A 15880-nucleotide genomic window follows, 5' to 3' on the forward strand; every position below is an offset into this window, starting at 1 on the left:
CAAATTGTGACAACATTGAAAAAGTTGACAAAACACGTGTTTATGTTAGGTTATGTTTATAATTCTTTACGGTATTAAATTATGGCAAAAATGTCCAATCCGAAGATGCACAATGTTCGTTTTTACAAACCTGCACCAAACGCCGTGTATTGCATGGCACTGCAACCCCAGGAAAGTAAATTGGCAATTTCCAGGTAACTTGACCAACTTGGTGTGTCGCTCTGAATAATTGCTTAAACTCTTGTAGATCTGACGCCAGGATCGAGATTTGGAATTTAACACATTGCCCGTTTATCGAGCGGACGATTGCTTCGTCTGCCGAAAATTTTAGTATTGAAGGATTAATATGGTGTGACACGCGTTTATTTAGTGTTGGACTTCATGGTTTACTGATCGAGTATGATTTGTATAAGTTAGAAGTAAGAAACAAATTAGTTGTGACTGGAGGGGCGGCGTTTTGTCTGGACATAAACGCGGAGAAAAATCGTATAGCAGTCGGTACAGAACAAGGATATTTGAATATATTCAAAATAGCAGAGGATGAAATGTTGTTTGAAAAGTTTTTGGACAAACAGGAAGGGCGCATTTTGTGCTTAAAATTTGATCAATCTGGTGAATTTATCGTGTCTGGAGGTTTGGACGCTATTCGAATCTGGAGCGTATCCACAAGTAAGTAATTTGATAAGATGAGCTCAACAAGTTATTTTGGATTTGATTTTAGACCAAGCGTTGCATAAGATGGTAACTGGGCGATCTGACAGTAACAAACCCACAATAGTTTGGTGTCTGGCCGTCACGGAAGATTTCACAATAATAAGCGGCGACTCGCGCGGGATTCTCACAGTTTGGGACGGCAAACTGGGGACCCAGCTCGAAAGTTACCAATCGCACCGCGCAGATATCTTATCCGTGTGTCTATCAGAGGATAAAACGTCGGTATATTGTGCCGGCGTTGACCCCAACATAATAAACTACGTTCGAGTGAAAGTAAAAGACGACACTCAAAAATGGGTGCGAAGTATCCAGCGAAAAATACACGAACACGACGTCAGAGCCATGGTCATCGACGGCCACAAATTATACTCGAGCGGCGTCGATGGCTACTTGGCTTGCAGTTACCACCCGCCGAAAACCCTTTTAAAATTTCCCCCAATCTTGCAAAATCCTTGCGTCAAAGTTTGTTCAAAAGCGCGGTACGTGATGTTGCGGTATCCCGATTTTATCGAGGTGTGGAGCCTGGGGACGGCAAACAACGCAAAAGACGAGCAAACAGGATTGTTCATGTTGGACACAAATCCAAAGAAGTTGGTGGTGATACGAAAAACGGTCAAAAATGCTGCAGGAGAACGGAGCGAGGGAATCATTTGTGCCACAATGTCGGATGACGGCACGTTGATTTTGTACAGTACCAGACTGGGAGTCAGGTTGTTGAAGCTGGAGTGTGATGATGAAAGCCCCAAGTTGATACCCATCGAGATGATGGACGATTTGGGGGAAGTCCCGTGTACCAGTGCCATCTTCACGTCAAACAAGCGGTTAATTTTGGCGCCAAATACGGGGGGACTACGGGTTGTAGGGTTTGACAACGATTCACCAGTGTTGATCCAGAACGTCGACGCGAGCTCCGGTAATCTTCCTTAATAGTATTTTTTCTATTTTGCGTTCGTAACAGAGCTGTTACGATACCAAAAACAGTATCGTAACAGCTGAGAGCGGTTCTATAATAGCGATAGTACAATTTACGGTTATCATGTTGGTACAGCGTCAGCCAATACGCGCGAATATTCCAAAGTCGACAAGTGTTTCAATTGCCAACCATCAAAAAATTCCCCAGAATTTTAAAATTATTACTTTTGATTTAAAAACGGCTCAAAAGGTGCAAAATAGAAGAAATAGTATAAAAAAACTAGTTTCATAAGGCGTTTATTCCATTCGTTTTTATAAAACTCGCGATTCGTTTTATAAACTTGGACTCATAAAATAAACACTGCCTTATGAAACTCGTTTTTTAATAAACTATCTTCTGCTTTGGTCGCATTAATTTGATAAAGACTGAAAAATCTAATTTATGAAACAATCCAGGGACTTTTGTGTGGCCTGAGTTATGTCAGCCGGCCCGCGTGCTATTACAGCAATACCAACGTAATACGTATAAAAAAAAACAGTTTCACAAAAAGTTCCTTTGTGACATTACTTTTAGTTTCACAATACATAGTAGTTTATTTAACGAGTTCGCGTGTAATTTGGGCTTTTTAAAGGTCCACGAATGCCAAAAAAGCCCAAATTACTCAAGAACGAGTTGAATACAACGTTTTTTTTGTTCGACGAGCCCCCAAAGGCTCCAAATCGCTGAAAATCTTTAAAATTACCTTGACGTTTCGTTTTGACAAGTTGTCACATTTATCAAAATCCGTTCACACAGGAGAAAATTCTCAAATTCTGACAGTGTCGAACAAAAAAGACTCATTTATGATACCAAAGTAGAAAAAATACCTTATAAACGAGATATCATACACTATTTTTTCTATTTCCGCCTTTTTATGCCCTCTTTAAAGGAAAAATCACAGTTTTAAAATTTGGGGGATTTTATGGTGGTTGGTAACACAGATATTACATTGGAACAATTAAATTTTAAATAAAATATTTGTTTTGACTGTACTTGGGTATAAAAAAATTTCGCTAGAGTGTACCGACGTCAAAATCTAGTTACAAAATATATTTTTAGGTTATGTTTTCATTTTTAATTTTTTAATCATTGAACTAAAAATGTTTTGAATCATTCATTGCTTTGAACACTTGGAGCGAAATGCAGCGACTAAATTAACTGGAGCAATTTAATAAAGTTTATAAAAAAACACGACAAACTGAAAACAGATAACAAATTAAACAACAACCAAAATCATCGAAAATAAACTAAGTAATCTGTTTCATTCAGAATCAGAAGAAAATTATTTAACACTTATCTGCAAAATTTTGATTTGTGAATCACAAGAACGAACACCAATTATTAGTTAACAATACTGGAGCGGCTTTGGCACAAATTTGTAATTTCTTCCCGTTATTATCACGTTTTTGTTTGTTCCTCATAATAATTTCTTGTGGCCCTCTTCTCTCGCGCCAATAGAACTACCCTAGTTCGTTTTGAATTTTCCATTTTAACCTTTTTACAAAATACACTTAAATAATTTTGCAATTTATTTGACAATGTCAATTTAAACAAATGAATAGTTTTAAAAAATTAAAAAATCATAGATAACAACTGGGCAATATGAAAATAGAGATATTTTCATATTTGATGGCGGAAACAAAAGACTGAGAAATGTCACAAATTTGTATTGTCAGTGTCAAATTTCTCAAAGACGTTCGTGATTTCGACATAAATGCAGCAAATTGGCAATAAGAAAGTTATTCATCGTCGAATTAGAGACAAAATTTGTAATCCGTTTGATTATACGAGAATAACTTTTCCTTTTGAACCACTGACAAAAATTGGTTTCCTTAGAATTTATTTTTTCAATCAATTTACCTAGACATTCCTTTTTACGGCGTTTATGACAAATTTGACACTGACAATACATTTTTGTGACATTTCTCAGTCTTTTGTTTCCGCCACCAAATATGAAAATACCTTCTAACTAATGATTTAACCAACCTAACAAATGCAATTTTGATTTTGACAGTCGAGATGTTTTTTGAATGAATTTTATTCTTATATCGTTTTTTACCCGGTTTAGCGCGATTTGGCGTTTGACATTGAAAGTTACCAACCTTGAAAATGTAAATTGTACTGGTCTATTACAGCACTCAAATCAGCTATTAACGCACTCTTTTAAATGCTGTAATAACTTTGTTATAAACGCAAAATAGAAAAAAAAAAATGTATTTCGTTTGTTTATAGAATTCCGAGATGCGATAACGTTGTTAACTGTATCAAGTTGTTCCCAGTATGTGGTAGGGGGCAATGCCAAAGGTGATATTGTTGTTTGGACTTTGAAAAATTATCAATATATCTATTACTGTAAATTGCCAAAGTATCAATTGTGCCCTACGGCGATGGCGATACATCCAAAACTTCCCAATTTAGTTGTAACATACTCGGACAACAAGGTAAGAATCATCATGTTTTGAGATTGTAGCGTTCTAATTCCATTATTTTAGATTATCGAATTTAGTCTTAAGGAAGCGCAGTTGACGAAATTTTCTAGGTCTTTGTCTAAAAATCTCCCGAAACAGTTGACGACGAAATATTCCACGATTCGAAGTGTGACGTTCGATCCAAGAGTGGACCACGTAATTATTTTACATGACGATGACAGCATCATCGTCATCGACAAAGATAAGGTAAGTTGAATCGATCATGGAAGTGACGGCGAAATGGAGAACAGTTGCAGTGAAACAATGAACTGAAAGGCCATCATTAATTCACATAAATCTTCTAGTTCTCCATTTAATCCGGTTTGCACGTTCTCGCCGATTCCTCAGCACTGTACATCAAATTACACGTCGACATCAATGGAATTGTCTGAATCGATTCGTTCCGACTGTTGTAGTGGTCGTTTTCGACGTAACCGTTTTATGTACAGCTGAACCCCAAGCCTACAAACGTCTCCGAAGATTTCGAGACGTCTGCTGTTGCATAAGACGAAAGTGTTTTCCAAAAAATTTAATTCGATCGTTTAATCACAAACGAGCGTGAAAAATGGCAGAGCTTGAAACAACGATCGAGCGTCGTCTCTCTTTGACCCTACCACCATTTTTCCCACCACATCCAACCTGATTAATGTTACCCCATCAATGTGAAAATGTGATTTGGGTTGAAACCGCACCCTCGCACCAACGTGAAAAGCACCACCGGTGTCTTGCTCCTGCCACCTGTGCACGGTTCCACTTCGATAAGTCACCGGTCGTGTATCCCCAGACGGACGAAATGCATGTTAATTAATCACTGTTTTGCCGGAGCCCCGTTGAATGGCAACTCTTGCAGCGTCTCCTGAATAGACTGAGCCGACAGTGATAAATCGTCAGCGCGATGCTATCGTAAATTGCATTACAAGGATGCGATGTTTTGTTGTTTGTCGGCGGGAGGGCACAAGGGGGTAGCGCGTATGATGCGATATATGATGACTCTTCTGGATAGGTACGTCAGGACGACAGGAGACGTTATTAATTGCTTCGGTGTAGTTGTGTTGGCGCGGTGATAACTAACAAATAGTCGAGGGATTCTGAGCGGTTTTCCGTGCTTCGGTACGGTTTTCTACAACATTTGCATCATTCCCGTCATCCCTTCGATCGATGTCTTGCAGTTTTTTACCCTTGATATATAGATACGTTTCACGAATTGATCACAGACGAGAACATTGGTAAATCTGACACGCCTCGCAAGGGTTGCTGATGTATTTGCCCGGAAAACGTTCCCGACAATCATCGTCGAGACGTTTAAAAATTGGAGTGTCGTTTCGAGTTTTCTCGAATCCGGACTAAATGTGACGTTCCAGTTGAACATCAATTCCGGCGAGGCTTTCACAACTCTTCGCCACCAACAAAAAAACATTGGTTTTTATTATAAGTAAATTCAAAAAACTCCTGGACTGTCAAAATTAAGTTTTAAATAAAATGCTTGTTTTGACTGTACTTGGGTATAAAAAAAATTTCGCTAGAGTGTACCGACATCAAAATCTAGTTACAAAATTTTAGGTTATGTTTTCATTTTTAATTATTGAACTAAAAATGTTTTGAATCATTCATTGCTTCGAACACTTGAAGTGAAATGCAGCAACTAAATGAATTGGGGCAATTTAATAAAGTTTATAAAAAACACACGACAAACTGAAAACAGGTAACAAATTAAACAACAACCAAAATCATCCAAAATAAACTAATCTGTTTCATTTATTCAGAATCGGAAGAAAATTACATTTGATTAACACTTATCTGCAAAATTTTGATTTGTGAATCACAAGAACGAACACCAATTATTAGTTAACAATACTGGAGCGGCTTTGGCACAAATTTGTAATTTCTTCCCGTTATTATCACTTTTTTGTTTGTTCTTCATAATAATTTCTTATGGCCCTCTTCTCTCACGCCAATAGAACCACCCTAGTTCGTTTTGAACTTTCCATTTTAACACCTTTTTACAAAATATGTACACTTAAATAATTTTGCAGTTTATTTGACCAATGTCAATTTAAACAAATGAATAGTTTGAAAAATTAAAAAGTCATAGATGACAACTGGGCAATATGAAAATAACTAGTGACTTAACCAACCTAACAACTGCAATTTTATTTTTGTACAAAGCTGTCATAATCCAATGAAAAGTTTGTGTTTTTTCTGCTTGCGCGATAATGATCAAAAAACTCGCTCTGCTTCATATTTCAATTACACTCTGTAGACATGCAGTACATAATAACAGGAAGTCGTCCCACAGTTTACATTGGTATCGGGAGGGAGCGCTCCTGTACCCAATTACGCTTAAGTGTCCACTCGTGAATTGATTGCTTCCGATAGAACGAGTAGAGTTGCAAATAAGGCCTTATTCACACAAGAGTCGTTGCCTCGAGCAAAAGTCGTGTGCGTTGAGCTCGTACACACCCGACGGATCGAAATCTCACTGCTGGGAAAGCAAGGAAAATCGTAGCTTCGTAAATTATTATCTCCAGTGCAAATATTTTACCGAAAGTAGTACTAGCTCACTTCATCGAAATATTTCTTGGGTGTTCGTCGTCGGATACGAGAGAGTTAAATCTTTTGCCACTTTGTGTGTTAAACGAGCAGTAATTCAAAATTGGAGCTCGTCCAACAACCATTTCGACTGGATCTCATATCTGAGTACTAAAAATTGTTAATATAAAGTAGTACGGGCTGATATTGTTGCAGAGTGAATAATTTTTTACACAGCGTCGTCGTTTTGTGTAAGTGATATTGTGATATTTTTTTTATCCCCGTAATTTACGACTCTATGGATTTTTGTCGGCGGTGGAGTGGTAAAAAGTCAGACAAATAACAGACGCGAATATAATCTAAATTGCAAACAGACGAAAAGAATTCGCTAAAGTGCACTTAGTCAAAGTCATCATCCTGAAATAGTGACAGAGAAATATGCATCATGCAAATGTGCAATTTCCATTCGAGCCACTGCGGGATTACCTCCGATTCAAATTCATAATTCCGCGGGGCTCAGGTATCAATCAAAATGATTGAGCTCGTTATATCTAGCCCGAACAATAACGCAAAAATAAAAACGGAAACTGTATTATACCTCTCGACAAGTTTGCGCGGCGCGGCGCTTCTTTTCTCTTTTTTCTCGCGCGGTAATGGTCTTGCGTTCGCGAACGGGAAGGAAACGAAGAGTTTGTTCCCTTCGGCCGCTCGTCCAGGTTGTGGAACCGTCTTTTTACTCGAATAATTTGCAGCAAACGAAGATGAATGATCATATTCAACAACGCACCTACTCATAAATTACGCTGTTAAAAAGCCGCCAGAATTTCAAACGACATGCGATGATCGTTTGTCGACTCGACTGTCTTCTCTCGAAGCTGGAAGGAAAAAAGCGAACGCTAATGTCGCATCGGATGATTTAAATCCACACACTAAATGAGAGTTCGCAGTTTTATGCGTTCCTGTTTTTATTTTTATTGTACTTCATAATCACAACCGTCGTCTAGTTTTTTTTTTTTTAGGTGACATGCACCAAGGACGTGAAAGTCCCTAGATTCGAAAATAACATCGATGGCCGTCAGTCACAGCAAATTGCAGTTCGTACCATCAGGAAATATAAAGTAAGCAGGACCTTGTTTTGCAAATATATTTATCATTCGAGAATTAAAAAAAAATTGTTGGCAGATGCAACATTAGTCTAAACTCGGAACTAAAGTTACAAACATTCCGAATATAAATGGTCAGCGCCGACCGACTCGTTCCGCGAGAGCTTCGTTAAGCTCGCATTTACAATAAACATCTTTAACCTTTTACAGCACCTGGTCCACCTGAGCTGGCTTTCCGATGATGAAATGGTGGCAGTCGAGGTCAATCCCTTAGGCCTCATCGAGCAACTGCCTCCCTGTCTCGTCCAGAACAGCTTCGGTAGAAAATAAATAATGTAGGATAATTAATATTCGCACGTGTTTTTCTCTTCCTCTCCTCCAATAAAATGTCGGCGTCCTTATGATTGATACAAAACTGTCGAAATTGAATGAATAGCAGAGAAGGGGTGCACGGCTGCACGTTTTCGACAAAAGTTACGTGTGATCAAATCTCCCGATGGGAAAGCGCCGTCGTGTTCGCGGCGGCCATCCGGCAGATGCAAATGCGAAGAGGTTGCGGTTAGTGCGCCTCCATTAAACGTGAACTCTACCTTGTAAATTGGCTATTGTGAACACGCTCGGTCGGAAAGGAAGGTGTCTGATTAGAAAAATTTGTCGAAAGGATGAAATGTGTTTTTATCAGTCTGCGCTGTCCGTTATCCAGTGGAAAAAGTTTAATTACTTTTTAACCGCAATATCATAGATAACGACGGTGACAGGTCAAAGATCCGATCGCCAAGAATTTTTAGCTCTCGCTGCCAACAGACTAATTATTTTCGCTTGACACTTCAATGAAAGTAGATTTATGGAAGAAAGTTTCATAATTATTACAATATATCTGCATCCCGCCTGGAAGTACACACAAAGAGGGAAACACGTGAAACTTTACTGTTTTTCTTTTGTGGAATTATCACCACCCGCTTTAAATTTCGATTAGTACTTCGAAAAGCGTCCGATAACGTGGCTTCTCCTTCGGTAGTTGAAGTTATAGCGTTTCTATTCTTGTTTTATCCCGAGGAGATTATTTATTTCAACAAATTTGTGTAGTCTCTTAACTTTTGCACTTCGAAGTAGATTTCTTGCCCGGGGCTAGCCAACGCGCCGAGATTTACTTCAGAACTACAACAGGAGATGCTTTACGTTTTGCTCCTGGTGTTTTTTTCTTCTTCACCTCTCGTCTTCGCTCTTATTTATTTGAAGTTTTAATGTTGTGTTCGAGCTTCAAATCTGATTTTCCTTCACAAACATGAGTTTTGTAAAAAAGAAAAAGTTTGTGACCGGACAAGTTCCGATCTCCAAAATAGAAAAAATATGTGCGGTCCAAAGTATTCGCGATTCCTGCTATCAGTGAGACATCTGGTGTGAATTGTATGCAACATTTTAAGACATACTGAAGCCGGTGGCTATTCAAATGATTTGTGTTTTTAAAACAAAACGACGGTTTAATTGAAATTTATTATTTAAAAATGACTAAAAATAAGACCGATAAAACAAATTGTTGTGCTTTTGGCTGTAACACGTGCCGAAAAAATGAACCAGAAATATGTTTCTATTTATTTCCGCGTTGTGGCGTAAGAGCAAAATATGTTTTCATCGAAAATGTTATCGGTTATAAAGACCGGGTACAGAGAACTCAGAGAAGGAAAACATATGGATGTGCTTTATTAATGGGAAAACCTTCCTCTAGTTATATGAGTCTGTGGAAAACACTTTAAAAAAGAAGACTACATTTGAAACTTAAATAATATTTTAAGGTTAGGTATATTTTGAAATGATTTATATTTATACTGGGTGACTACTCAAGGCACTTGTTTGTAGACATAATCCAAAATTTTCCTACCTTTTCTCCACCACTTTAGTAACACCACATAAAATTAACAACTTCGCACACAACACTGTTTCGCCTTCCACAACCACAACACATCTGCTCTCTACTCTACTGTTACCTCTAAATAAACTAAAGTATTGTGTAACCTGAAAAAAGGCATCACAAAAACCGCAAATTCACGTAAAACCAACAACTTATTTTAGAAAACAATGCACAGGCATAAGCCGGATCGAGGGGGAGTATGACTTGGCAATTTGGCAACAGTGGCGCCCCCAACGGTACCCGAAATCGCCAATAGTCGTTTTCAGCAACGACATCCGTGCTGTCAGTGTCATTTTCAATATGTTGTATAGTAGCAGATTGCAAACACAAATTCATAACCAGTATTCAGAGTATAAGCAAGTCCTAGTTACAAAAACGTCAAACAAGAAATTGAGGTTATGGTAAACATCCTCGAAATCCGAATCAGACTGTATTTATTTTCTTTGATTTGTCGGAAATTATACACAATAATTTGAATTTGTCAATTTGCTGCGTCAAGGTAAATTGGCAAATTAGGAAATTCAAAATTACTAAACTGAAACAGCAAGTGATGCCAACATACTGTCATTGAAAATACAACCCATAATACATTTCCAAAGTTAACGTGGCTATTTTAAATATTGTTTTGTTTTAAAATTAAATTATGAATCCGTGATTGCTTTGCTTCCAATAATTTTATTTGTCACAACTGACATTTACGAAAACTAAAATACGATTAAAATGTGTTCGAACGATGAGAAAACAGACATGATCCTGATTAATCGCGAATCTAATAAAAATGCTTCTGCGTGGCGCCTTTATGCAGACAATAAACATTTCCCAAAAACTCTTCGTTTCGTCACAAATATCCACGTTAGCTTTGCAAATGTATTGTGGGTTGCATTTTCAATTCCTTCTGGCTCATTATCACTCGTGAAATAATTATTGGTATATAACGAGTAATTTTTTATAGTTTTGTTTTAGTTGAGTAAATTTCAAATGCTAAAATCTACCGCAATTGATCTTTCATCTTTCTATAATCGCTTTATTCGCAAAGGCAACAATCTTTATGAAAACAGCGCATATTCCTGCAAAGCTGTAGTTGCAGAGTTAATTCCTGACAAACTTCGTCATTTATTTTATGTTCTCGACTCGTTCCGTGCAACAATACAACTTCTGAAGCAAACTCACTTCGAGCTATTTTCGACTCTAAGTGCTAGTGATTTGGGATACAATTCTAAACTGAAAAGGGAATTCCCTTTCCGGTTAGTGGCTACTAAAGTGACGTTTAAATCATCGTTTTAACGACCCTCTCTTTGTTTCCGTTTACTTTCCGAGATAGACGAAGAATTTATAATTGTGTTTTTATTTCGCACTTAATTTTTTTACCGACAGAAAGTCACCCGAGGAAAATACAGGTGGCATGTTCCTTCGGAGGCAGCGTCTGCAAAGGGCTGATGTAGAAGTCTCCTGTTCTCTCTAGACGATCCTCTGGCCGGGAGCGCCACCCTATTACGGCTACAAGAACATAACAGTCATATTAATTTCACATTTAGGTACACCGGGTGGACATCAATAAAAGATTTCAACACGGTCGATTTTTGCATCCAAAAACAGACCAAAGCAACGCGGATGCTGCTTCATTTTTCACCCATTCAACAACCTCGACGATACGCGATTTGGTATTGTTGCACGAAAATTAAGTTAAGTACAAGCCATCAACGATGCCGTTGCGAAGTACGTTATGCACTTAAAATCGAAGCAGACAAGAGATCCGACATGTAAAATTAATCTCCAAGCGCTGAGCTATTGTGCGACGTCATTTCGTTGAAGGTATTTCCTGGGGGACATTAACTAACAAGAAAGAGTTGATGTCAACTCCTGAGAACTAAGAAGAGAAAAAGTGCGTGTTTAGAAAAATAGAAAAGCGGCAGTCAGACAATAAATCTGATTATTCGGGTGCAGAAGACCACCACTTAAGCCCCAGCCTGTGTAAACCCGGCAACATTTTTTTTTTCACCCTGTATACAATTACATAAATCGCTCTCAAGCCGCGTTCCTCGACACGAGCCTCCAATAAATTCTCGTCCAGCCGACGTTCCTCTCTATTTACATTTTACTTTTTGCGCTTAATTTTCAGGTTTAATGTTATTATAAGAGAGTGTGAAAGGTGCTGTCTCAAACAGCCAGATTTATTATCATCGTCGAGTTAACCGCAGGAATTATGCTCGAAAAATAAAAAATGCACCTACCAGACGACGTTTGGGGGACGCTTTCGGCCATTTTCACGTCACAAACGAAATCCAAACCTTTCGTGTTGTTCTTTCGTTCAACAGTTCGTCGTCTGTACTCCTCTTCTGAAACGTTGCTTTTGGCAGCTTCCTCTAATATCATCTGCGGGAACGAATCACTTGATAAGTGCAAATGGAAATGACGAGTTTACCTGATCGAAGTTCAAGAGGAAACCCCATTTGCGGTGCCAGTCGCGACGGGCTTTATCTTCGAGAACAACCAAAGCTTTTCTGCAGATTTATCGATCAGTTTAGGATGGGAGCAATGAAAAGTGCAACTTACAGGATGTCGTTTTTTGCCACCAGATCGAGAGAGTTATGTTTATGGGGGCCGGTCGAAACCGTCGCCATTGTTAAGACTTTGTTTAGTCAATAACTTGTCAGTCTTTTGTGGTTTTCGAATCTCCTCCTGATTTGAACCGATCCATGAACTACGAACATAATTTCGTGAATGTCGCAACACTAAACAAGAATTTAATTTCAAAGCAGCGAAAACAAGGAATTTTTGACTTTAAATTCAAAATGTCATTTGAAAAACAAAAATTCTTGGTGACAAAAACCTAAAATGAATAAAATCCCCAAAAAGCGTCTAAGAAAGCGCTCTGTGGGGATTACTCAAACTACACTACAGTTTATTTTTTTTAAATCAGCTGTCAGTGTCAAAACTTTATAAAAAACCAGACCGTGTTACCCTAAAACTTGTACTTACCGACCAACTGTATAACGGTTTCCCCACGTCAAAATTGAGGTTATGTCTGTCTAACGTGATTTCTTACTCAATTCAGGTTTGTCACCTTTCAACGCTTTGCAGTACCGAATCAGGGCCATTTTTTCACGCTCTGGGAGGGGCTGCCCACTACCTTATTTCGCGAAGGCATCTTTTCAAATTTTGTGCATTAATTTTTCAACGTAAACAGTTATGCGCAATGACAGCGCGGATGACCTTGAACGGCTCGACGCTGCCAACCTACATTGTGAAATGCACTATTTCCTCATATCAACTTGACAGCACTTTGATAGCTGATTAAAAAAAAACCGATACACTTTTGAACAGGCTGGTTAGTGGTGATAATACAGCACCTTCAAGGAAATTGTGAAAAGGATGTGACGTACTATGAATAAATCTTTAACAAAAACATAACTTTCTTAAATTATAATCAAGACCAGGAACATCTTAGATACATCTTTCATAAAATAAAGCGAACAATTTTAACGACGCTTTTGCCAGAGAGAGCTAATCTAAAAGCTTGAAGATTACTGAGACGTTGGTGAAACCAGAGGCTGTAAAAACCGTTATTCCTCTGAGAAATACTGTTGATTTTAACACAATAGTGGTGATTGGATTTGGAGCTTGAAAATAAAAGCACGTCGAAAACTTTCAAGTAGTTCTCATAATAATTCGTGAGAAGCGCAGTCGGCAATGTATTGTTGAGATGACAATTTCGTCGTTGCGATGAAAATTTTAGATCGTGATGGACGAGACTTGATACGAGTAATTGGCTTTTCGGATTTTATTATTTTGGAGCTTTTTAATAGGCTCTCGACGATTGTAAAAGCAGGTTAGGCTGGGACGGCTCGCCGTCTGGTATCGACCCAAATCCGGGCCGAAACATGAATGAAACATTTTTAATAGAATAGCACCGAACGTTTCTTTTAGTGGTCGAAGAAAGGAAAGCTTTAAATGGAATTAGTTGCAAAGAATTTGACGAGCTGAAATGCAAAAACGTCTACGCTACTCGTTTACCTAAGATCAGAACAGACCTACGTAAAAAATAAATTACTCAATTTGTTTTTTAGTACAGGCGATGAAGAAGAACTTTTTGAGTTGGTAATACTGAATTTTATTTTTAAATGGTACAATTGGAGTAACTTCCGGGTGGATAATTGTTCTGGTTTCAACTTTAATTTCCGTCAATTTTTACTCTCATAACCTACCATTTTGTCGCTGTCAATGTTGCGTCAGATACCTGTCAAAAAAAACAACAAAACAAATACGGTTGCAGTGTTACCAATAAGAGAATAACAAAGTTCTTAATTGTATTGCCAACTCAAACAGTCCGTGTTGATCACCTTTGATTTTTTGAAGTTTCGAAAAGAACTCTAGACCTTTAATGTCGCGTCTGTGGTTTTGTGGAGCTCCAGACGTGTAACAGTTTGTTTGATCCAGCTTTACGAGCGACATCGCGCGGTGGAAGAAAGTGGAGGCGGTTTAAATCTCTACGAGACGCTTTTCCGACAGACAGATACACACTCCTCGACGCCGCTGTCCGATTCGCAGCAGACAATCCTTTAAGTCTACTTGTTACACGGAGATGTGAGAAAGAACAGCTGATGGTAGTGAGTTTTCGTCGCTTAATTAGCAACACAGAACGCGGCATTCCACCTGAAAGCGAGCTTTTTCAGTTCTGTCTCGACCGGTCGTAAATCAATGATAAGCTCACGGTAAGTTGCATTAGTACAAAGTTTTCCACAACGCGCACCCGTCCAGATATAAGAACAATATTTTCGTGAAAACGTGGGACAGATATCATTTTTAAATTATGATTTCAGGATGGAATAAAACGCTTTTATTCATATTTCACGTGTAATCTAAATTCGGTCGTAAATTATGGAAGTTTTGTTTAAAAATAACGCGAGAGAACCGTGCGAGACCTACAGTTTTCCTTGACGCTCACTCGCCATTTACATAATGTATTCTGATGTATGTTTTGTGTCTGATCCTTGCAAGAAACTTACACCTCTTTGCTATTTATTTGTACCAATTTATGTGCATGAGTAACAATGCACTTTTGGCGGAATTCCGACGGATTTCGGAACGAGAGACGCCGCTCCAGTTGTCTCTCGGGATTTGCGACGTCTTCGACGGATCCCCCACGTTCTGACTTTTTCCTTCTTTCAAACAGTTTACTGAACATTTTCAAGATGAACCAATCTTTAGAAAAATCAGGCTTAAAAAAAGAGTGTGTGCTTAAGACCGCACGATAAAAGTGAACACTTCTATGATGCTCGTTACTGATTTTAAGTAACATGTAATTTGTGAGGTTAGGTTTGGATGTTTAAGTCTGATTTTTTTTAACGATGATATTGAGCACAACACAAGTTTTCATAGCAATACCCTGTATTATGATAATTTGTCCATTTTCCTCTTCACATTTTGCTACACAAATTTTTCCAATAGATGAATTGTTGAAGCCATATAATTGAGAATTACGTATTAAATCCTACATTCATCTGTAAACTTACAATATTTGTCGTGTCTTTATCGTTTATATTATATAAAACTATACAGGGTATTTCACGAGTGATAAGGAGCCTGACGGAATAATAAATTCAACCCACAATACATTTTCCAAAAAAGCCGGACATCTTAATGACAGTAGCCAGCTTTTTTCGGAAATGTAATGTGGGTTGCATTTTGAATTACGTCAGGCTCATTATCACTCGTGAAATATCCTGTAAATATGTACAGTTACTCCTGCAGCTCTGCACTGAGGTCAGTCAGGTCACAACACAACGTACAATGAAAATTTAAAATTGACAAGTGACGCACAGTTGATTGTTTTTCGCTCGCTCCGCTAAAAAACTCGACTCCCTTGATTTTAGCTTGTCGTGTCGTGCTGCGAACGATTTTAGCTTGTGCTGCGAACGATTTTACCGTGTCGCATGAAACTAATTCACTGCCCGGGAATAAAATGTATGTGGCGCGCCTAAACAAGTTTTCGCTTCAAAAAGAGGAAGAATGATTAATTGATTAATTTATTTATAAATTATTTTGGAATAAGTATAAGTTTGGTCAGAGTTAATTGGTTGGAGGAGTTGGTTCTTGAAGCGGAGAGATCCACCATCTGGCTGATGCAATGAGCGAAGCAGGTTGCAAAGTTCGAACCTGTAGCAATGCAACTCTGTCCTGTCCGACGGGGGTAACAAATGGTCTC

The 15880-nt window shown here is 38.3% G+C and overlaps 2 protein-coding genes across 3 annotated transcripts; one reads left to right on the forward strand and one right to left on the reverse strand.

Annotated features, from left to right (window-relative positions):
* The first annotated feature begins 51 nt into the window (after positions 1 to 51).
* l(3)72Dn (UTP4 small subunit processome component l(3)72Dn) lies at positions 52 to 8116 on the forward strand. Its single transcript, XM_069060803.1, has 7 exons — positions 52 to 194; positions 248 to 669; positions 722 to 1627; positions 3899 to 4107; positions 4159 to 4341; positions 7683 to 7781; positions 7977 to 8116. The coding sequence occupies exons 1-7, from the start codon at positions 82 to 84 to the stop codon at positions 8094 to 8096; spliced, it is 2052 nt and encodes a 683-aa protein (XP_068916904.1). The 5' UTR covers positions 52 to 81; the 3' UTR covers positions 8097 to 8116.
* A 2888-nt stretch (positions 8117 to 11004) lies between these two features.
* LOC138140155 (uncharacterized) lies at positions 11005 to 12501 on the reverse strand. 2 transcript variants are annotated; one of them, XM_069060936.1, is made up of 4 exons: positions 12229 to 12500; positions 12098 to 12176; positions 11907 to 12048; positions 11005 to 11172 (listed from the first exon to the last, which is right to left on the reverse strand). In XM_069060936.1, the coding sequence occupies exons 1-4, from the start codon at positions 12294 to 12296 to the stop codon at positions 11054 to 11056; spliced, it is 408 nt and encodes a 135-aa protein (XP_068917037.1). In that variant the 5' UTR covers positions 12297 to 12500; the 3' UTR covers positions 11005 to 11053. The 2 variants fall into 2 exon arrangements, with proteins under 2 accessions (XP_068917037.1, XP_068917047.1); XM_069060946.1 differs by lacking the exon at positions 11005 to 11172 and adding an exon at positions 11209 to 11542 and having other exon boundaries at positions 12229 to 12501.
* Positions 12502 to 15880: the final 3379 nt, after the last annotated feature.

Source organism: Tenebrio molitor, chromosome 1 (genome assembly GCF_963966145.1).
Source record: "Tenebrio molitor chromosome 1, icTenMoli1.1, whole genome shotgun sequence".
Classification (NCBI taxonomy): Eukaryota; Metazoa; Arthropoda; class Insecta; order Coleoptera; family Tenebrionidae; genus Tenebrio; species Tenebrio molitor.